Source organism: Phalacrocorax aristotelis, chromosome 21, assembly GCF_949628215.1.
Source record: "Phalacrocorax aristotelis chromosome 21, bGulAri2.1, whole genome shotgun sequence".
In the NCBI taxonomy this organism is placed as follows: Eukaryota; Metazoa; Chordata; class Aves; order Suliformes; family Phalacrocoracidae; genus Phalacrocorax; species Phalacrocorax aristotelis.
The window spans coordinates 4,189,278-4,210,427 of record NC_134296.1 but is presented as its reverse complement, the minus strand read 5'-3'; the positions used below and the strand labels follow the sequence as shown (position 1 = coordinate 4,210,427).

At 57.3% G+C, this 21,150-nt stretch overlaps 1 protein-coding gene across 2 annotated transcripts in view; it reads left to right on the top strand.

Moving 5' to 3' along the window:
• The window catches only part of ITPR3 (inositol 1,4,5-trisphosphate receptor type 3), a 43,010-nt gene that overhangs the window by 15,225 nt on the left and 6,635 nt on the right, over positions 1 to 21,150 (top strand). Inside the window, exons 4-48 of one of the 2 annotated variants that reach the window (XM_075115781.1) lie at positions 392 to 478; positions 646 to 804; positions 937 to 1,035; positions 1,163 to 1,246; positions 2,207 to 2,353; positions 2,737 to 2,832; positions 4,065 to 4,115; positions 4,711 to 4,853; positions 5,008 to 5,107; positions 5,402 to 5,562; positions 6,267 to 6,408; positions 6,653 to 6,814; positions 6,932 to 7,104; positions 7,232 to 7,351; positions 7,512 to 7,694; positions 7,779 to 8,030; positions 8,312 to 8,456; positions 8,613 to 8,760; positions 9,069 to 9,265; positions 9,416 to 9,545; positions 9,831 to 9,888; positions 10,097 to 10,262; positions 10,428 to 10,592; positions 10,808 to 10,876; positions 11,331 to 11,456; positions 11,631 to 11,753; positions 11,940 to 12,140; positions 12,510 to 12,761; positions 12,855 to 12,980; positions 13,297 to 13,422; positions 13,541 to 13,661; positions 14,410 to 14,594; positions 14,731 to 14,879; positions 15,059 to 15,167; positions 15,336 to 15,426; positions 15,666 to 15,835; positions 16,517 to 16,691; positions 16,774 to 16,958; positions 17,328 to 17,528; positions 17,959 to 18,069; positions 18,376 to 18,471; positions 18,734 to 18,835; positions 19,123 to 19,209; positions 19,893 to 20,003; positions 20,504 to 20,696. In XM_075115781.1, coding sequence (XP_074971882.1) covers positions 392 to 478; positions 646 to 804; positions 937 to 1,035; positions 1,163 to 1,246; positions 2,207 to 2,353; positions 2,737 to 2,832; positions 4,065 to 4,115; positions 4,711 to 4,853; positions 5,008 to 5,107; positions 5,402 to 5,562; positions 6,267 to 6,408; positions 6,653 to 6,814; positions 6,932 to 7,104; positions 7,232 to 7,351; positions 7,512 to 7,694; positions 7,779 to 8,030; positions 8,312 to 8,456; positions 8,613 to 8,760; positions 9,069 to 9,265; positions 9,416 to 9,545; positions 9,831 to 9,888; positions 10,097 to 10,262; positions 10,428 to 10,592; positions 10,808 to 10,876; positions 11,331 to 11,456; positions 11,631 to 11,753; positions 11,940 to 12,140; positions 12,510 to 12,761; positions 12,855 to 12,980; positions 13,297 to 13,422; positions 13,541 to 13,661; positions 14,410 to 14,594; positions 14,731 to 14,879; positions 15,059 to 15,167; positions 15,336 to 15,426; positions 15,666 to 15,835; positions 16,517 to 16,691; positions 16,774 to 16,958; positions 17,328 to 17,528; positions 17,959 to 18,069; positions 18,376 to 18,471; positions 18,734 to 18,835; positions 19,123 to 19,209; positions 19,893 to 20,003; positions 20,504 to 20,696 — 6,277 coding nt within the window. The remainder of the gene's footprint in view (positions 1 to 391; positions 479 to 645; positions 805 to 936; positions 1,036 to 1,162; positions 1,247 to 2,206; positions 2,354 to 2,736; positions 2,833 to 4,064; positions 4,116 to 4,710; positions 4,854 to 5,007; positions 5,108 to 5,401; positions 5,563 to 6,266; positions 6,409 to 6,652; positions 6,815 to 6,931; positions 7,105 to 7,231; positions 7,352 to 7,511; positions 7,695 to 7,778; positions 8,031 to 8,311; positions 8,457 to 8,612; positions 8,761 to 9,068; positions 9,266 to 9,415; positions 9,546 to 9,830; positions 9,889 to 10,096; positions 10,263 to 10,427; positions 10,593 to 10,807; positions 10,877 to 11,330; positions 11,457 to 11,630; positions 11,754 to 11,939; positions 12,141 to 12,509; positions 12,762 to 12,854; positions 12,981 to 13,296; positions 13,423 to 13,540; positions 13,662 to 14,409; positions 14,595 to 14,730; positions 14,880 to 15,058; positions 15,168 to 15,335; positions 15,427 to 15,665; positions 15,836 to 16,516; positions 16,692 to 16,773; positions 16,959 to 17,327; positions 17,529 to 17,958; positions 18,070 to 18,375; positions 18,472 to 18,733; positions 18,836 to 19,122; positions 19,210 to 19,892; positions 20,004 to 20,503; positions 20,697 to 21,150) is intronic. The other variant, XM_075115782.1, reaches the window with a different exon arrangement.

Sequence of the window (21,150 nt, the reverse complement as noted above, 5' to 3'; positions counted from 1 at the left end):
GGCCCTGCTGCAGTGGAGCTGAGATGGGTGCATTAGCCCCAGCCTGGCCTGAGCACAGAGTCCCCTGTTGGTGCTGCCCCACGAGACCTGCTGGGGCTCTTGGGGAATTTCAGTGCCTTATTGTCCCTGTCCTTATTTTTAAGTCCTCGATTTAAAGCTCACATGGACTTCATAGAGCTGCTCAGGGCCACACCAGGGTCCCAGGTTGAGCTCTCAGATGCTGAGGACCATATTACAGCTCTGGACCATGTTGTCTGGGTGACACAGGGATGCTGATGTTGCATCCCAAGCCTGGCCTGGCCTCCCCATAGCTGCGGGTGCAGGTGGCCCCTCTGCTCCAGGGGGTGAAAAGGGTGCTCTTACACTCAGCTGTTCTCCTTTTGGTGTTCAGCATGCAGCCCAGATGGAGCAGAAGCAGAACGAGACAGAGAACAAGAAAGTGCACGGCGACGTGGTGAAATACGGCAGCGTCATACAGGTACGAGCACTTGGCTGATGTGTTGTGGGGGGAGATGCACAGATGCAGCGCGTCTGCGTCAGGCAGCTGCTGGGAAGGGGCTCGTGGGATCGCTCCTGGCTATGACCAGCCCTGGGGACCCTGGGGGGCTGTACTGCCGCAGCTCACCCTGCCGTTCACCTTTCCAGCTCCTCCACATGAAAAGCAACAAGTACCTGACAGTGAACAAGCGGCTGCCGGCCCTGCTCGAGAAGAACGCCATGCGGGTGACGCTGGATGCCACCGGCAATGAGGGATCCTGGCTCTTCATCCAGCCCTTCTGGAAGCTGAGGAGCAATGGAGATAATGTGAGCCTGGGGCCAAAAAGTCCCCAGATTAAGCTGTGCAGAAAGCACCGTGCGTGCTGCCTGCCCCGGCTCGCCTCCCCACCAGGCGCCTGGTCTCATCCACGCTCCCTCCTTTCCTGTTTTGCTCCCCAGGTAGTCGTGGGAGACAAAGTCATCCTGAACCCTGTCAACGCCGGGCAGCCGCTGCACGCCAGCAACTACGAGCTTGCTGACAACGCTGGCTGCAAGGAGGTACGGGGAGGCTGGGCTCCCTGTGCAGGGTCTGGCTTTTAGGCCTTGCCTGGTTGTTTTTTTTTTTCCATTTTCTTCCCGTATTTCCTTGTGCCAGGGATCGTGACCTCACTCTCTTGCTCCTTAGGTGAACTCAGTCAATTGTAACACCAGCTGGAAAATCAACCTTTTCATGCAGTTCCGCGACCACATGGAGGAAGTGCTGAAAGGGGTGAGGAAGGAGGTTTGGCCGCCTGGGACACGGTGGGCTCTGGGGACCCAGCCCAGGTCCCCTGCAGGGGCAGGACATGTGAGCGGCCGTTTGGCTGTGCAACAAGGGCAGAGGAAAGAGATCCCGCCGTGGGGACCTTAATTTCTAGGGGAATTCATCACTTGAAGAATTTAACAGCAAGATAGAGTGGATATTTTAGCATCTCCTGGCAGCAGGTACCCAGGGGGATGTGAAACTACCCTCCGCCTTATTGTATTAAATTGACTCTCAAGGACAATACGAGGCATACATAGTGCCAGCAGTGGCTTCTAGCTGAGAGGACAATTTTTGGCTGTTTAGATGTGCAGCAGGGCTGGCTGTTGCCTGGGAAAGGAACTTTCCCTGCAGAGCTATTGTTCGGGGCTGAGGTCCTCCAGGAAGCAGCTGGATGGATATTGATTGTTATGATCTTACAGACCCTTGTCCCCAGGCGCCGCACTTATCCCTGGCTTCCCGCATCCACTGCATCCTCCTCCCCAGGGCGTTAATGCTTTAAACACATTGGTGAGCGGAGCTTCTGCCCACTCCAGGGATGTAAAGTGGTAGGTTTGCACCCATTTTACAGCCCGGGGCAAGGAAGCAGAGAGGAGAGGCTTGTGTGATAAATGGAGAGATGGCATTGCAGAGTGCAGGGTGCCCCGTGCCCACGCAAGGTGCCCTCCCCTGGGTTTGGAGGAGCATTTGTGCTGCTAGAGGCAGGTTTTAGCACAGCTCAGGTAGGTAGGACTGGAAGAGCTGATGGTGCCCTGCAACGCCCGGGCTCCTGTGGCCCTGCCATGCTGTGGCTGGGAGCTGTGCTCTGCTCTGGACTGCATACGGGGGGAATCCCATCCCCTTTGCAGGGTGGGGAGTCACAGGAGGAGATATGTCGGCTTGTAGGAAAGCCATGTCCCTGGGTCTCACCACCATGTCCTGGTCCAGGGGGATGTGGTGAGGCTGTTCCATGCCGAGCAGGAGAAGTTTCTGACCTGTGACGAATACAAAGGCAAACTGCATGTCTTCCTCCGCACCACCCTGAGGCAGTCAGCGACCTCGGCCACCAGCTCCAACGCCCTGTGGGAGGTGGAGGTGAGCAGAGAGGCGATTTGAGTGGGTGTCCTTGGGCTTTTGGGGTACCTCTGTGGGTTGCTGTACTCTCACCGGGGGACGGTGGTGCTAGAAGTAATGTTTGTTTCTATATTTCTACCTCTGGTAGCCTGACTGCCCTGGTGGAAGCCACTGCAGAGCCCGAGCTCCATGAGAGCACTGGGAACTGTGGCTGCTGGTGAATGGGCGCTAGTGTCTGAGCTCTGCATCCCGAGTACATTTGCTCACGGCCACCTTTGGGATAGGATGGGACTCTTATCACCAGCGTGTTTGCTGAGGGTCAGCGGAGGCTCGGAGGCAGGAATGGTGTCCTGTTCCCTGCAGCCCCGCACGCCTCGGGCTGAGCTCTCCTCTGCCTCTCCCAGGTGGTCCACCATGACCCATGCCGAGGCGGAGCCGGGCACTGGAACGGCTTGTACCGCTTCAAGCACCTCGCCACGGGCAACTACCTGGCAGCGGAGGTAAGGGGGTGAGCAGAGGGATGCAGGGACCTGCCCTGCCCTCGAGAGGCTGGTACCGTCCCTTGCAAAGGCAGTGCCCACCTGCCCTTAGGCAGAGCGGCGATGCCCAGGATTGCCACTGGCCCCACTCCAGTTTGCTTTCGGAGCCGTCCTGCCCTGGGCCTCTTGCGGCTCCTTCTTGCTCACAGGAGGCATTGGCACTGGGGCTTTGAGCATTTGCAGGGCTAGGCTTTCCCCCCTGAAATCCCCCACCCCACAGTACAGGGGTTTGCTTGCCAAAATTGCTGTTCCTGGCTCCCTCCTCTTCTGGCCTGGGGGGTCAGGAGGGGGTGGCTGGGGTTTTCCTCCATTTGCTCGTTCTGGGCCAAGCGACTGTACCTGCACAACCTCCTGGTAAGATGGAAGCGGGAGATAATTCATCCTGCCGCGTTTAGCTCTTCCTGATCAGGTTTTGCCCATCCTCATCCTCTGTCCCACAGCAGCACGCAGGGCTGTCCTTGCCTGGAGAGGTTGTGGGCAAAATCTGGGCCTGGAAACATCATTTGCCAAATTTCTTTCCACCCATTCAAGGTCAGTTCAAGGCCTCCTGATAGAGGCACAAAGAAGTTTCCGCACTTAGATAATGTGGTTTATATGACACAAATGAGCTGCCAGGACCAAGGGAAAGACAGTGTTACACCCTGCTGCCAGGGGAGCAGGGATGTATGGGGTGGATCTTGGTGCACCTTGTGCAAAAGGTGCTCCCTAGCTGGAGAAGACAAAGGCAGCCCCCAGGGCCCATTTCACCACTGGCAGGATGGAAAATAGCAAATACTGAGTCTGAATACTGCCGTCTGAAATGGCTGCTTTAAGTCAAAAGATGCTCAGGTGACATCTTCTGCAGAGGAAAGAAGATCACAGGATGATCTCCATCCCAGGCTGGTGCTGCCTGGCTTGTGTTGCTCACTGAGACCTCAGCCTGGGGCCTCGAGGGATTTTCAGCAAGAGCTTGTCTTGCTGCAACGCAGAGCCCTGGGTCTGCTCTCCAGGGCTCACCCCATCCCGCTCCTCAGGGACGGAGCGCTGTGCATTGGGTATGGGTCACGTCCTCCAGCCCCATCTGGGCAGGTTTCCTCTCTCTGCGATGTGATCGAGGAAGGCAGGAATAGAGATAATACCCCGTGCTCACGGTTTTGGAGGGACCGAGTGGGAGGACTGATAGCTGTCTTTCATCTCCCTCTTTAACTTTTCAGGAAAACCCAAGTTATAAAGGAGACGTGGCTGAGCCCAAAGCAGCGCCCACGGTGAGCTGTGTGCAGCCTCGCTAGCAGAAATGCTGCTGCCGCTGCCTGAAATCATGCCATCTCTTAGACTCTGCCTGAAAGCAGGGAAACGCCCTGAAACAGAGCCAGCTGCGGGGACAGTGCCCGTGCCGCGCCGCCGGGTCCCGCTTGGTGCCGAGGCTGCAGCTGGAGGCTGTCCCACTGCCCAGCAGAGCATCCCTGCGCCCTGCACTGTAGAGTAGCATCCTTGTGTTCCGCTTGCGAGAGGACCGTGCCAAAATCTGATGGAGGGGTCCCAGTGCATGTTGGATCCCCAGGCCACGGGGAAGTGCTGGTAGAAAAGAGATTTGGACTTTCAGGGTTTTTTTTTTTCTTTTTGCTGTTGGTGAGATTTGGAGAAGGGGTGGCCTCGTAGCTCAGGTGCATCACGCCGCGCTTGTGCTCTTGCAGCTCCTCGTGCGTCTCCACGGTGCGAGGCTCAGCCTGGCGTCTGAGCAAAAGCTTCTGCTCTGAGCATAGCCGCTGTGTGTCTCCTCCGATGCCGTGTGCGCAGGGAGGCTGGGCTCGGCAGGGCGACTGCCCCACACCGGGCTCAAAGCTGCTTTCCCCGGTGCAGGGGGGCAGTGGCCGCGCCAGCCGCAGGAACACAGGGGAGAAGATCAAATACCGGCTGGTGGCTGTGCCCCACGGCAACGACATCGCCTCCCTCTTTGAGCTGGACCCTACCACGCTGCAGAAGACGGACTCCTTCGTCCCCCGGTACATGAGCACACATTGTCATGGAGGGATTGAAATAAAGAAGGGAGGCTTAATCACGTGGTGTGAAATTTTGGCTTTGCCAGGTGTTGGGGAAGTGGTGGGTGCTGGTGTGTCTGCATGGGGATCGCTCACCAGGACACTGTGCCATTTGCAGGAACTCCTACGTGAGGCTGCGCCACCTCTGCACCAACACCTGGATCCAGAGCACCAACGTGCCCATTGACATCGATGAGGAGAGGCCCATTCGCCTCATGGTACGGCCCCGCTCCCTCTTCCCGTGCATGGATTTATCCCCTGTGCCCCAATAGCTCTTAGCGTGCTCCTTCCCACCCAGCAGCCAGGCTTTGCCCAGGGACTGAAATACCCCAATGATCCAGAGGGGTTGGCTGGGCACCAGCCTAGAGCCCATCCCAGTGACCTAGAGCCCACCCCAGTTCTTCCAGTGGGGACGAACTGGGTCACTGACTTCACCCGGGTTGGTGGCAGATGGTGGGGACATGCTCGGCATTGCCCTGACTGTGTGGTGCTGCTTCCCCGTTGCTTCCCAGCTCGGCACGTGCCCCACCAAAGAAGACAAAGAAGCTTTCGCCATCGTCTCCGTGCCCGTGTCTGAGATCCGGGACCTGGACTTTGCTAATGATGCCAGCTCGATGCTGGCCAACGTGGTGGAGAAGATGAACGAAGGTTTTCTCAGCCAGAATGACCGGAGGTAAAAAGTAATTTCCCCTGGGAGATGGGGCCGTGCTGGGCTCCTCCAAGGGCTGTCCAGCATCGCTGCAGGATGGGGCCCCTGCCTGGGTCTTGGTGCCAGCGCTGTCTTGCTTTCCTGCCCACAACCCAAATCCACGCCTGCTTCTCCCAGGAGTCTGGCGAGGAAACCAGATAACGCCGCAGCCCCGCTCCGGCCCCTCCTTTGCTGCTAGAAAAATATCCAAGGGGCTGAGAGGTGGCCCCATGATAGGGGCAGCTGGGTTAGTCACGGTATTATTTTTAGGTGGGTGGGTTCTTGGTGCTTCCTGAGCAAACACAGATCCCCGTGGGACAGAGCGAGGCACTTCCGCCCTGCCAGCCTGCCCCGCGCGGGTCCCGCAAAGGTGACTAAAGGGGCAGAGGCATTAAATGCAAAATCCCTGGCATGAATCATGGGCAAAGGCCCCTGACATTTACCCCGGCACCTGTAGCTTCCTAGGAACCATAGGGATTGTAAAACCTCTTGCTTCAGGGCAGCTATTAACCTCTAGCAGGGAGAGGGAGGATCAGCCAGCATCTTCCCCGGCAGGGTTTTGAGCTTTGAACGTGGGCTCTTTGGCCATCCAAAATGGGCCGGTATCATTGCAGGGACCCGAGTCTGCATGAGCTGCGTGGAGTGGGTGGACAGTCCCACTGCCACAGTTGCACCGTGCCCCTTTGCAGGTTTGTGATCCAGCTACTGGAGGACTTGGTGTTTTTCGTCAGCGACGTCCCCAACAATGGCCAGAATGTGCTGGACATCGTGGTGACCAAGCCCAACCGGGAGCGGCAGAAGCTGATGCGGGAGCAGAACATCCTGAAGCAGGTGAGTGGCCCTGGGGCCCTGCATCCGAGCAAGGCTGAGGTCCTGTGGTGAAGTCCTGCACTGTGCAGGGCCATGCTGGAGTCCAGGGATCTGGAAACCCCCACGGAAGAGGTGTAGCTGGTCTCCAGCTCATGCCCCAGTGGTGCACCAAGCCCTCCTGGCAAGAATGGCTGATGTCCAGCCATGCCAGGGGGGTGAAGGTGTGGAGGGGGACAAGGCACTTATCATCTCTGCGTTTGGGCAGATCTTTGGGATCCTGAAAGCCCCCTTCAAGGACAAGGGCGGGGAAGGGCCACTGGTGCGGCTGGAAGAGCTGTCAGACCAGAAGAACGCTCCCTACCAGTACATGTTTCGGCTCTGCTACCGCGTGCTCCGGCACTCCCAGGAGGACTATCGCAAGAACCAGGTGCATGGGGGGAGCCCCCATCCTACCACATGTTGCAAAGAGGTCTTGGTGGGGCAGGGGGTATTGCCAGAGCCCGACGTGTAGCCCTGAGTGCTCACACCTCTCTGCCTGCTCCAGGAGCACATTGCCAAGCAGTTCGGCATGATGCAGTCTCAGATCGGCTACGACATCCTGGCTGAGGACACCATCACGGCCCTGCTGCACAACAACCGCAAGCTGCTGGAGAAGCACATCACGAAGACCGAGGTGGAGACCTTCGTCAGCCTGGTGCGCAAGAACCGCGAGCCACGGTGCGTGCCCGGAAAGGCCCCGTCCCAAAAGGCTTTGTGCCGTGTGATGGGTGCGATGTGCCTCGATCAGAGGTGGGAAGAGCCCCCGGGGAGCACCCTTTCACAGCGAGCTGTCTCTGCCCTGTAGGTTTTTGGACTACCTCTCGGACCTGTGCGTCTCCAACCACATTGCCATCCCCGTCACCCAGGAGCTCATCTGCAAGTGTGTGCTGGACCCGAAGAACAGTGATATCCTCATCAAAACCGAGTGAGTAGCCAAGGGGAGAGGTTTTCTATGATCAGGGTTTGGTGCCTGGCCCTGCCTTCCACCAGCTCCCACCGTGCCTGGTAAAAGCCCTGTCACCCCTTGAGGTGTAGCCGCTCCCTGTCCATGGGAGCATCTCCAGTTTTACCCTTTTCTGCCCTAGGCTGAGGCCGGTGAAGGAGATGTCCCAGACCCACGAGTACCTGAGCATCGAGTACTCGGAGGAGGAGGTCTGGCTCACCTGGACGGACAAGAACAATGACCACCACGAGAAAAGCATCCGGCAGCTGGCGCAGGAGGCCCGGGCTGGCAATGCCCATGATGAGAACGTCCTCAGCTACTACAGGTGATGATCCCATAGCATCTTCTCCCCAGGTGAGGACATAAGGGTTGCACATACTCACTCCCTCTCCCCCTCATCCCCGGGCAGGTACCAGCTGAAGCTCTTTGCCCGCATGTGCCTGGATCGCCAGTACTTGGCCATCAAGGAGATCTCCCAGCAGCTGGGTGTGGACCTGATCTTCCTCTGCATGGCAGATGAGATGCTGCCCTTCGATCTCCGAGCATCCTTCTGCCACCTCATGTTACACGTGCACGTGGACAGGGACCCCCAGGAGCTGGTGATGCCCGTGAAGTTTGCACGGCTCTGGACTGAGATCCCCACGGCCATCACGATCAAAGAGTGAGACACGCTGGGGCTCGCAGCAGCTTTGAGGGACAGCGCAGGAGGTGGGATGGCAGATCCCATCCTGTGTAGGGACTGGCTTGGCTTTAGCAGGGACTGGGACGGGCATTTTTGGAGGGAATCTGGCAGGTCTCAGCCTTTAGAAGGACGTGGGCTCCATCACAGTCTTGAGCATCGCCTCTGGCTGTGACATCCAGCTGCCTGGACAGTGCTCCTTCCAGGCTGGGTGCGAGGAGACTTGCTGCCATTCAGCTCACCCCCACCATCTCCCCTTGCAGCTATGACTCCAACCTCAACGTCTCACGTGATGACAAGAAGAACAAGTTTGCGAGCACCATGGAGTTCGTGGAGGACTACCTCAACAACGTGGTGAGCGAGGCAGTGCCCTTCGCCAATGAGGAGAAGAACAAGCTCACCTTCGAGGTGCGAGACCTGCCGATGCCACCGGCACATTGCAGGATGCAGCACAGTTTGGCTGCAACTGCCTCTGCAATGAGGGTGGCTGCGCTGGCATCCCTCTTCCCCATCCTGCTCAGCCCTGAGCACGGCAAGGTCTGGAGTTGCCTTGTCCTTCCCCAGGTTGTCAGCCTTGCCCACAACCTCATCTACTTCGGCTTCTACAGCTTCAGTGAGCTGCTGCGCCTGACACGGACACTGCTGGGCATCATCGACTGTGTCCAAAACCCCCAGCTGATGATGCAGGCAGTCTACAACGATGAGGTGACGGGTGAGTCCCTGCTCCATAAGCAGGCATGGTCTTGCAGGAGGGTGTTTTCCATGGTCTGCCCAGCGCTTTCCAGTTTTAGCTACAAGAAAACCAGTGACTGGTTTGCTGACGTGGAACCTTTGGCTGGGTCTGCACTGGGAGACAGGAGGTGTTGAGCCTTTGGCCATGCCAGAAAATGGCCAGTCCCTCCTACTTATTCTCTGATTAATATCTAGAGCATTTTGCAGTCTAAGTGGGTCCTTCCATTGGTCCTCTGCTGCCTCCCTTTCCATCTGCATTAACTCTGCCCACTGTGGCCACCTCTGTAGGGAAGAACGTGCGGAGGTCGATCCAGGGCGTTGGGCAGATGATGTCCACCATGGTGCTGAGCAGAAAACAGTCCATCTTCAGCCCTCCAAGCCTCAGTGCTGGGTCTGCCCCAGAGCAAGTGGACAGAGGGAGGAGCATTGAGAGTGAGAACATTGTGGTGATGGAGACCAAGCTGAAGATCCTGGAGATCTTGCAGGTTGGAGCCAGTGGGGAGGGAGAAGCATTGTGGAGCTGCGGGTGGGACCCGTGGGCTGGGGTGGTGAGGGGAAGATGTGGGTTTCTGATGCAAAGAGACAGCTGGCATGAAGAGGACACTCACTTTTGCTTTCTTCTTCACTGGTGCCAGTTCATCCTGAACGTGCGGCTGGACTACAGGATTTCCTACCTGCTTTCCGTCTTCAAGAAGGAGTTTGTGGAAGTCTACCCCATGCAGGACAGTGCGGCTGATGGGACGGCTCCAGCCTTTGACTCCACAAGTAACTCTTCCACTTTGCTCCTGGTACAGCTTCAACTCAGCAAACCCCACAGGCTGGGGACACGCGGGTGATGGAGGTGACGGCTCCAGCAGCTCTCCATCTGCCACTGCTGCTGGCAGGGAGCATGGAGGGGATTGGAGTTTGTGCAGATGGGATGCGGTGTCCTGTGTCTGTCATGGATGCTCAGAGCAGGGGCCAGGGAGCCGGGTTGGTCCCTGCAGGTTTCTGCCAATGCACAGGGGTCATGTTGGACCCCCCTTTCATCTCTCTTTCCTCTCCCTTCAGCTGCAGCCATGAATCTGGACCGGATCGGCGAGCACGCAGAAGCCATGTTCGGTGTGGGGTGAGTCCCTGCTCCCTCCGGTGCATAGTTAGCCTGGCCATAGGGCTCTTCCCCTCCTGTCCATACTGCCAAGGCTGAAAGCTGCAGGTGATGAGGAAGACGAGGCTCTAAAGGCTAACGCAGTGTCCCCATCAGCCCTGAGGGGTGACTGAGTGCACACAAGCTCCCCGGTAGCTGCTAACACCAAGCGCTTTCGTCCTGGCTTCAGGAAGACGAGCAGCATGTTAGAGGTGGATGACGAGGGAGGGAGGATGTTTCTGCGGGTGCTGATCCACCTGACGATGCACGACTACCCGCCGCTCATCTCTGGCTCCCTACAGCTCCTCTTCAAGCACTTCAGCCAGAGGCAGGAGGTCTTGCACACTTTCAAACAGGTAACCCTACTGGGATGCTGCTCTAGAGCACTTCTAAGCCCGCACTTGGCTGTGGGTGCAGGACATGGGATGGGTCTCGGCTCCTTTCCTTGGGATGGAGGCCTGGAATAGGAGGGGAGTGGGGTTTTTGCCCCAAACTGGAAACCCCTGGGAATGTCGCTGCAGGTTCAGCTGCTGATCTCAGCCCAGGATGTCGAGAACTACAAGGTGATCAAGTCAGAGCTGGACAAACTCCGCACTATGGTGGAGAAATCAGAGCTCTGGGTGGACAAGAAGGGCAGCAGCAAAGGGGACAGCACGGTGGAGGGGAACAAGAAGGAGAAGAAAGAGGTGAGAGCCCTGAGCAAGACCCTGGGAACCAGGGCAGGAGAGGAGTGGGAGGCAGAGGTGCAGCTTGCTTCAGTCCAACACCTAATGCCTCTCGATGGGCCATGCATCCCTCTCCCTGGAAGAGGAGGGCCAGGGAGAGTCCTGCAGGGTGTAGTTATACCCCAGGCTTTAGAGAGGTGCAATGGGACCCTAGTCTTGTTTGTGTCCCCTTACAGCATGCTGCTGATGAAGAGGTCATTGCTCCGGGAGAGAAGAGCAGCGAGAACTATCAGATAGTCAAGGGGGTAAGTAAGACTGAATCCTGTCCCCAGGGCTGTTCCTGGGGGCACGGCCAGCGATGGCTGCCTGGCCGGGGGGGGCACGGGGGCACCAGCAAGAAGGGAAAGGGTGGAATCATGGCAGGGATTTCCAAGCTCTCCTGTGGTTCAGTAGAAACAAGTCCAAGCCTGGGCTTGTCCTGCCAGCTCAGCATAAAGAGGAGCCCTGTTCCATCCCCAGGGCTCGCAAGTGAGCTTTGCACCAGGGGGACTGAAGTGGCTTGGTGACGGGTCCAAGGGCTCTCTGTATGGCACTGCAAGGGGGGTTTCTGAGGGGGGGTGCCAAGATTTGCGAGCTATGCAGGGAGCACCTGGGTTTATGGAAGGCACATCTGGATTGCAAGCAAGCCCCCGGTCCTGGTGGCCATCGTGATGGGCTCCCAGGCTCAGTTCTCCTCTGCCATGGTCCTTCTCTCCCCAGATCTTGGAGCGGCTGAATAAGATGTGCGGAGTCGGAGAGCAAGTGCGCAAGAAGCAGCAGCGCCTTCTGAAGAACATGGATGCCCACAAAGTGATGCTGGATCTGCTGCAGATCCCATATGAGAAGGTGGATGGGCAGAAGCTGGCTGGCCCTGAAGTGCCCCGGGCAAGGGGTGGGGGATGCAGAGACCCCCCTGCATGGCTGGGTCCTGCAGCTGGGTGGGGCAGGAGGGGCAGCAGCCTGATGCTGCTCTGCATCCCTCGCCAACTCTGGGTATTTCTCTTCTCTGCCCTTCCTCAGGGTGATGCCAAGATGATGGAGATCCTGAAATTCACCCACCAGTTCCTGCAGAAGTTTTGTGCTGGCAATCAGGAAAACCAGGCACTGCTGCACAAACACCTCAACCTGTTCCTGACACCAGGGGTAAGGAGAGGGGACTGAAGGGTGGTCGCGGGCAGCAGCACAGGGAGGGACTTCAGTATGGCTCCTGAGGCTGAGAGCAAGAGATACGAATGCCAGGAGGAGACCCCGGGAGAGGAAGGGGCAGGGCAGGAAGGGAGGCTTTTCCTTGCAGCCCCCTGGCCTCACTCTTCTCCCCTGGTCCTGCAGCTCCTGGAGGCTGAGACAATGCAGCACATCTTCCTCAACAACTACCAGCTCTGCTCAGAGATCAATGAGACGGTGCCACAGCACTTCATCCACTGCGTGGCCACCCACGGCCGCCACGTGCAGTACCTCGACTTCTTGCACACCATCATCAAGGCTGAGGGCAAGTACGTCAAGAAGTGCCAGGACATGATCATGACTGAGGTGAGCACCTCTCCCCGCAGCCTGTGGGGCATGAGCATGGGGTGTAGCTGGGCATGGCTCCTGGGAGGTGCACAGTCGGCTTCTTCCTTGAAGAAGAGCCTTCCTGGCCACGCTGGCTTCTCCCTGGAGTAGGAAACATCTTCAGGAGCTTAATGCAAGGTCCAAGAGCCAATAGCCATTTTGGAGTCTCACAAGCTGTGATACTTTATCCTGGTGGCAAACGTCTGGTTTTCCGTGTAAATCCATGGCCATTTCACCCTTCACCGGCTGCTGCCTCTCATCGTCCTGCTGCAGAGGACACCATTTTCTGCCTTGCGAGGTTTCTGACCCTCCTTCTCTGGAGTGGTGACCACTGACCCTTCTCTGCAGCTCACCAACGCCGGGGATGATGTGGTGGTGTTCTACAATGACAAGGCCTCACTGGCCACCCTTCTGGAGATGATGACAGCGGCCAGGGATGGGGTGGAGGAGAACAGCCCGCTGATGTACCACATCTCGCTGGTGGACCTGCTGGCTGCCTGCGCCGAGGGCAAGAACGTCTACACAGAGATCAAGTGCACATCCCTGTTGCCCTTGGAGGATGTGGTGCGCGTGGTGACACATGAGGATTGCATCACGGAGGTACGGGGTGTCCAGCGAGGAGGGTGCAGTGGCTTGGCACTGATTGCCTTCTCCTGATGGTGCCTGTGCCCCTGCTCCCCACCTCCCCGGCAGGTGAAGATGGCCTATGTGAACTTTGTCAACCACTGCTACGTGGACACAGAGGTGGAGATGAAGGAAATTTACACCAGCAACCACATCTGGACTCTTTTTGAAAACTTCACCCTGGACATGGCCCGGGTGCGTGGGGCGGGTTGGGTGGGAGGAGAGCAGCAGCAATGGCTGCTGTATTGGATGGGTACAGGCTGGTGCCACCGAGGCTCCCTTGAAGCCTGGGGAGCTAGACGTGGGGACCACGGGCACCGTGGGGACTTGAGTAGCTGCCACACTAGGAGCTGGGGAGCAGTCAGGGCTCTCTGGCATAGACCCAGGAGCTGTGTCACCGGCCACAGCTTCAGCTCAGCAAGGTCCCAGCAGTGCTGTATGCCGGCAGCATCCAGCCTGGACATGTGCTCACCTCGCCTGGTGCCATCAGCATCCTCCCTTCTCCTCACAGATGTGCAAGAAGCGAGAGAAACGCCTGCCAGACCCTACGCTGGAGAAGTATGTGCTGACAGTGGTGCTGGACACCATTAATGCGTTCTTCAGCTCCCCCTTCTCAGAGAACAGCACCTCATTGCAGGTAATAAGGCACTGCAAGGACAGGGGTTGGCTGGGGGAAGAAAGCGGCTTATCGAGACCCCCAAAACATGGTCTGGACACACCTTGCGCGACACATACCTGCCTGCTCTCTCCTTCAGACCCACCAGACCATTGTGGTGCAGCTTCTGCAGTCCACCATGAGGCTGCTGGAGTGCCCCTGGCTGCAGCAGCAGCACAAGAGCTCGGTGGAAGCCTGCATCCGCACGCTGGCCATGGTCGGTAAGGAGCTGTGCCAGAGCGATGCTCTGTTCCCCACCGACCAGGAGGATGCAGATACTCTTGGCTGACTCTGCTCTGGCAGCGAGCAAGAGCCATCATCCCTACTGCAGGTCTTGGGAGGGCACCCCGGCAAGAGGCTGCCAGCTGGGAATGGGAGGTTTGGCTCCGGGATGTGCTTTTTCTGAGCTACATCTCCAGGCGTGATCAGGGTGGCGTGGGGATAACCGAAGCCCGGGCTGTGTTGGGAGATCCCTGGTGTGTCCCTGCTCGTGAAGGGCCTGGAAACAAAGCCAGCATTTATGGTGGTTTTCTCTTGCCAGGACTTTGCCCTCAGCCTGCTTGTGGCTGCCTGACTCAGGACAAGGGTTGTTAACACTGACTCACTACGTGGAAGGGAATAGTTGGTTTGACACTGGGTGGGGATTTCCCTTTGTAATTTGAGGCAGGGTGCTTGCAACATCTCCACACTGGGCTTTCCCAACCAAAACCTAGAGGTGGTGCTTCTTTCCATCCTACGTTGGGCTGAGGGGGGCTGTGGGCAATGTTGTGCTGCAGTGGGGAGGGATGGATGGAAATACTCCACCCCTCGCTGGCCTAGAGGAGTTTATTCTTGTGTTTAACCCAAATCATCTCTGCTGCAAATGAAGAGCTGGTAAAGGGGTGCCCAGCCCAAGGCAGTGTGGTAGGACCCAGCCAATGGGATGGGCTGGGTTGTGGCTGTCCCCAACCCTGGCTCCATCTCCTGCAGCCAAGAGCCGCTCCATCGCGCTGCCCATGGACCTGGACGCCCATGTCAGCTCCCTGCTCAACAGCAGCTCCACCAACACTGTGCAGAGGAACACGTCCAACTACAAAACAGCCACACGGACCTTCCCCCGCGTCTCCACCACCCCCAACCAGTGGGACTACAAGAATATCATAGAGAAGCTGCAGGTATGGGGCAGGGAGGTGGTGGTGGCAGGGACCAGTGCACGATAGCAAGAAGGCGCTGGCGTTGCAGGGGTCCCTCTCCCGTGCTCGTGTCTCCTAGGCACGCGTTGACCCTAAAGGTGTGTGCTGTGACTTGTAGGACATCATCAACGCCCTGGAGGATCGCCTGAAACCACTGGTGGAGGCTGAGCTGTCTGTCCTGGTGGATGTTCTCCACCGGCCAGAGCTGCTTTTCATGGAGGGGACGGAGGCATTTCAGCGATGCGAGAGCGGCGGTTTCCTGTCCAAGTGAGGATGCTTTGCAGTTGCCCAGGGATTGCTGGGAGTGCTGGGAAGGGCTGGTGACCTTCATTGGTTGTGGGTTATGCATCCCAGTGTGTGCCTGCAGCCTGGAGGGATGGTGGGGACGGTTCCCTCAGGGATCCCCTTGTCCCTCTCGGCTGTGTGACGGTGGCTCTGTGTGCCAGGCTGGTGCAGCACACCAAGGACCTCATGGAGACAGAGGAGAAGCTGTGCATCAAGGTGCTGAGGACGCTGCAGCAGATGCTGGTGAAGAGGAACAAGTACGGTGAGAGGGTGAGCACCATGGTCCCATGGCACGTCCTCAGTCCCGCTCCTCGTCTGTGCAGCCCCCACTTTCCAGGCCGGCAGTGCCCTTCCTGCTGGTCATGAGTGCTCAGCCTCATTCTGCTCTAGCGCTGGCCCTGATGTTGGGAGACTCATGATGTTTATTTGTCTTGGCAGGGCAACCTGCTGCGGAAAATGCTCCTGAACAATTATCTGCAGAACAAGAAGTCCAGCTCCAAAGGGGAAATGGTGGATGCTGCTGGGGGAGGTGAGTGCCCCTCTCCTGCGCCTTCCCTGTCTCTGCGCTGCTCACACACACCTTGAATTCCCAGCTCCTGAGCTGTGGTGGGATTAGGTCTGTAGCTGGTTGCCATGCTCCCACCTCCATGGGAGTAAAGGATTTGGGGAGATGAAGGGATGGGACTGAGATGCCCCTGGCAGTGACTTAGCTGTGCTCATTCTCCTGCACTACCACAGCATTGCATCCGTCCGTGTCCTCTCATGCAGGCCAAGACCAGGACTGGTCTGCTATCGCTGCTGTTCAGTGCCGGCTGGACCGAGAAGGGGCCACCAAGTTGGTGGCTGACCTCATCATGAACACCAAGAACGAGAAGATCTTCCAAGAAAGCATCCTGCTTGCCATCCGGCTGCTGGACGGAGGCAACACCGAGATCCAGGTGCTGAGCCCCGGCCGTGCGATGGGCGCCAGCCCCAGGGGGATTGGGCAGCCACGGTTTGATGTGTGCAGTGTAACCACCCCAGCACTCGGAAGATGTGGGTGCAGGGCAGTCCTCGGTCCTGGGTTGGCCCCTAGGCTTTATCAAAATGCTGTTTGGTTGCATGTGTTTGCTGGCCATCCAGAGGAAGAGCTGCAGAAATCTGTCCGGTTTCGAGTTTTCCAGCACGGTGGCTGGATGCTGTGAAAGGGGCAGGTTGTTGCAGGTTGTTTCTGGAGTAATGCTGATGCCCTCTGCCGGATATTGCTAAAATGGCTTGGGGCTGCAGCTCTTCGGTGATAACTCGTGGGTTATCTTGAATCCTTTATCAGAGGGAAGCTCACAGATTAATTGTACATGCAAAACCTAGTGGGGTTCCAGGCGTGGAGCTGCTGTAACTGCTGCTTGCTCTGTCCCTAACCCTGCTTCTAGAGTAAAGGAGAGCACAACGGTAGGGGACAATCCAACTCTGTAAATCCAAGAGGACTGTGGTGTCCAGGGTTGCAGCATGGAAATAAACCTGCTCACCAGGTTTTCTGAGACAGTGTCTTGAGTGCTGGAGGCTACCAAATCAGAGGGGCAGGCAGGGACAGTTTGGAACACACGATGGAGACTTGAACGACTGTCCCCCCCTCCTCCCAGAAATCCTTTTATAACCTCATGACGAGCGACAAGAAGTCTGAGAAGTTCTTCAAAGTTTTGCACGACCGCATGAAGAAGGCACAGCAGGAGACCAAGTCTACGGTGTCTGTGAACATGAGTGACATCGGGAACAAGCCTCGTGAGGACAAGGATGAGCCTGACCCTGGCAGCAAAGGTATGGAGCTGTGTTCCCTTAGTGGAGCCGGCGTCTGTCCTGTTGGCTAGCCCGATGCTGATGGGGTTGGATTGCCTTCTAGGACGAGGAGACACCTTCCTGATGCCTGGCACCCCGTCCCGATACCCGATGGCCGTAGGGTTTCGGAAAGGCCATGACACCGGGGAGCAGGGTCAGAACAACGAAATGGGGGTGACGGTCCTGATCATGGAGCCTATCCTGCGATTCCTGCAACTGCTCTGTGAGAACCACAACCGGGACCTGCAGGTTGGTTACGGAGGCTGCTAGGTTTGGGGGTCAGGTCAGAAGCCATAGAACTGGGGTGTGGGAAGGCTGGGCTCTGCCCCAGTTTGGTCCAAAAAGCCATTGCACCAGCTACTCCATGCCTCAGTTTCCCCATCTGCAAATGCACCATCCCTTATGGAGAGCTTCTAGTGTTGTGGAAAGAGCTGTTCATGGCACGACTGTGTCCGCAGAACTGAGCGCGGCTCTCGGAGGCCTGTGTGTCACAGGGGTGGCCCCAGCCCAATTGTCCATCAAACTGCAGCTGGAGGCGGTGTCGGGAGGGGGATCAGGACCTCCCCCCCCATCAGAGTGATGCCGCTCAGCCCTGTAACTGCAATCTTTACTCGACAGAACTTCCTCCGGTGCCAGAACAACAAGACCAACTACAACCTGGTGTGCGAGACGCTGCAGTTCCTCGACATCATGTGCGGCAGCACCACGGGGGGGCTGGGGCTGCTGGGCCTCTACATTAATGAGTACAACGTGGCCCTCATCACCCAGACCCTGGAGACGCTGACTGAGTACTGCCAAGGGCCCTGTCACGAGAACCAGGTCTGTGGGTATCCCTGCAGGTCCAGGTCATTCCCAGCACACCTGGGGTGTTTCACTGCTGATCAGGGATGCCTAAGAGCGGATTTGAGGGGGATGTGCGGGAAAGCAGTGGTGACAGGGCCAGCCTTTGGTTTCAGGGTGTGAACAGGAGCAGAACGTGGGGAGCAGAGGATGCCAGGGTGCACAGGGATGCTGCATGGGTTATGAGCTACTGCTTGGCTAGATAATAGGGTGAAGCAAATGGGAATTAAATAATGTAGTGGTGCAAACGGTGCCTTTTCCAGGGAGATGGGGGGTTTGGGGCTCCTGGGGTAATCAGGCAGGGTCAGTGCTGTAGGCGGAGCACTGTTTCAGACTTGGGCTATGTTGGAGGGCGAAGCTGGGAGGACTGGCAGCATCTGTGGGATAACCCTTTGCACTGCTCCCCCAGAGCTGCATCGTGACCCATGAGTCCAATGGGATCGACATCATCACAGCCCTCATCCTTAACGACATCAGCCCTCTCTGCAAGTACCGGATGGACCTGGTCCTGCAGCTGAAGGTAGGCAGAGCTTCAGGCTAGGACGGAGGGCGCGCGCGCGTGCGCGTCACTGACTGCGTGGGTTGCTGGTGTGGCCATGGGGTGAGGTGGCCGCTGTAGTGGGGACTGTGCACATGTCAGGTCCTTTGGTGTGGCAGCATGTGGCCTTGGTGGGACCAGGCTGGTGCATCTCCACCATGTGAGGCTCAGATGCCTCTAGTATGGGGGAGTTACAGGTGACCAGGGCATGGTGGGGTTTCTTCCCCCTCTGAAGCCCTGCACAGCAACTGGGCACAGATTCCCTCAGCAAGGGTTTCTCCTCACCAGGACAATGCCTCCAAGCTCCTCTTGGCCCTCATGGAGAGCAGACACGACAGTGAAAACGCCGAGCGGATCCTCATCAGCCTCCGCCCACAGGAACTGGTAAGGACTGCCAGTGAAACACCCCCAGCCTTGCCCCAGTGAGCCCCCAGCCTCGCCCCAGCCCATTGCTGGACTTCTGCCTGCGGGTTCTGATGCAGTTTCTGGTTTGCAGTCCAGTAACCATCTCGTCTGCCAGACTGCTCGTCGTCGCTTCTGCACAAGCATCCTTGTCTAATGGTTTTCCCAGAGCCATTTGTGGCTGGAGGAGGAAAACAAGGCAAGGAGATGTGCAGAAGCTCACTGTCCCTCTGCTGCCTTCCAGGTTGATGTGATTAAGAAGGCCTATCTGCAGGAGGAGGAGTGTGAAAACGCTGAGGTTTCCCCACGGGAAGTCGGCCACAATATTTATATACTGGCGCTGCAGGTACTGAGCTGTGACAGCAGGGTCCCTGCCAGGCTGGGCTCCCCACACCACACTGGGCTTCCGCTCATCAATTTGCGTGTTCTTCTCTGTATTTATTTACATTTCCTCCAGCCAGGCTGCCCTCCTTGGGGAGGGATGGCTGGGAAATGTGCTTTTGGCTCTTGTGAAAAGCCAGCCCCTAGGTTTGCCAGCAGCCCCGCTCCCCTGAGCACCCCACGCCCCGCTCCTGTGTGCACCGGTGGCTGCTCACCATCCTGCTGACCCGGCTATCGCTGTCCCTCTTCCAGCTGTCCCGACACAACAAGTCTCTGCAGCAGCTCCTTAAGCCAGTGAAGCGAATCCAGGAGGAGGAGGAGGAGGGCATCTCATCCATGGTATGGAGAGGCCTTGGGAATGGAGGCAGAGCCCCCCCTGACCCGACCTGACCCTGACCAGTGACTGCCAGTCTCCCACCCTTGCAGAGCCACCCTGGGTTTTGTTGTTTAAGATTTGATGGGCTCTGGTATTTCCCAGGGGGACTATAGAAAGAAAAACATATCCGTGCCCTTGTAGCCAAAACTGCCAGTGCAAAGGCATGTGCACCAAGCTGTGGAGAGCCAATTTGTGGGGCTCTGCCAGGTCCCCCAGGGAAGGCTCAGCTGTAGGGTGATGTCCAGCTTGCAGCAGGGACAGGCTGCCTGCCTCGGTGAGGTCCTACTGGTACCCGCTTTCTTATCTTCCCTTCAGAAAAGGAAGGACTGAGTCCTTTGCTGTCATTTCTTGCACATGTACCTTAGATCCTGAACGAGATTCAGCAGTAATATGATTTCCCTAGGGTTTTATGGGCATTGATTTGTAATTTGTGGATTAGCAGCATTTGGATGTAGTTATTGCAGGGAATCGAATGTCTGTCACCTCAGGGAGAGCTTGTACCCCTTTAGGAAGCTTTAATTCATTTGCTTTTCCCTGAAACCTCATCAGCTTTGGTAGATTTTGAGGAATCCTGTTGTCAGTGCAGAGTTATACCAGACTCTCCTGGCTGAGGCCACTCTCCTCTTTCCCTCTCCTCTCATCCCAGCTCAGCCTAAATAACAAGCAGCTGACGCAGATGCTGAAGTCAACGGCCCCAGTCCAGGAAGAAGAGGAGGACCCGCTGGCATATTATGAGAAACACACGTCCCAGATTGAGGCAAGACTTGTTAGTTGTTGGGTTGCCAGTGTGCACATGGCCGGTGGATCCCACGGGTGCTCCAGCTGCCTCGTGCCAGGTTATTTTGCACTAGGAGCTTCCCATCCCTGTGCCAGCAAGAAGTAGATGGGCCTTTTGCTCTGCAGAGAGCTGGAGGCATTGGCAGAACCCGTGAGGAGCAGAGGGAATGAGCTCCCAGACCCTTCCTTTGTCCCCCAGCAGCAGCGGGGATGCAGCCGATTCGGCAGCCCCATCCTTGCTTGTTGGCATGGGTCTCCTTGCAGATGGGCCAGCGAGGGTTCACGTGCTCTCAGCTTTCCTCCAGCACAGCTGCCTTTGCTGGGTCGATGTGTAGCATTAGGCGAGTGGCCGGTGATATTTGGATCCCGGTGGAGTGGGAGTGGGGAGGGGAAGGCACAGCTGGGCCTAGGAAAGGGGAAACCAAAGCGTGGCAGGGGCAGGATCTGACGGCGCCCTCCCCTTCGCCCTGCTTCCTGCAGATTGTGCGCCTGGACCGAAGCATGGAGCAGATAATCTTCCCTGTGCCTGGCATCTGCGAGTTCCTCACCAAGGAGACCAAGTACCGGCTTTTCACCACCACGGAGCAGGATGAGCAAGGCAGCAAAGTCAGTGATTTCTTCGACCAGTCATCCTTCCTCCACAATGAGATGGAATGGCAGAAGAAACTGCGCAGTAAGAGCAAACCAGACCTTCCCTTCAGGCTCCCCCCGGCCAGCACAGGCACTTCGAATAGCCCCTGTTGTGAAAATGGGAGGCAGCCCTCCTTTGAAAGGGCTGTGAACCCTGGCAGCAGACTGGAAATCACATCTCTGAGCTCCTTGTGCCCCTTGCTCTGTGGAGCACAACACACTCGGCAGTTTGCGGGGAGCAGAGGCTAATCAAGACCTCAGAGGTGTATTTCCTCCATGCCTGTTAGTGCGGTTCCTCAGTAGTCTGAAATGCATCTTACAGCACATTCCCTGGGGCTACACCTGCAGGTGCTTTACCCTGGAAAGCACTCTTCATTTGTTTTCAGTTGCCTTCTCGTAAGCCAGAATCTAGCAGCTACATATGGGAAGTATAATTTGTTTCTCTGAAGGCTGCAGACCTGCTTAGGTGCTTTCAGGGCTGCATCAGGACGGAAATC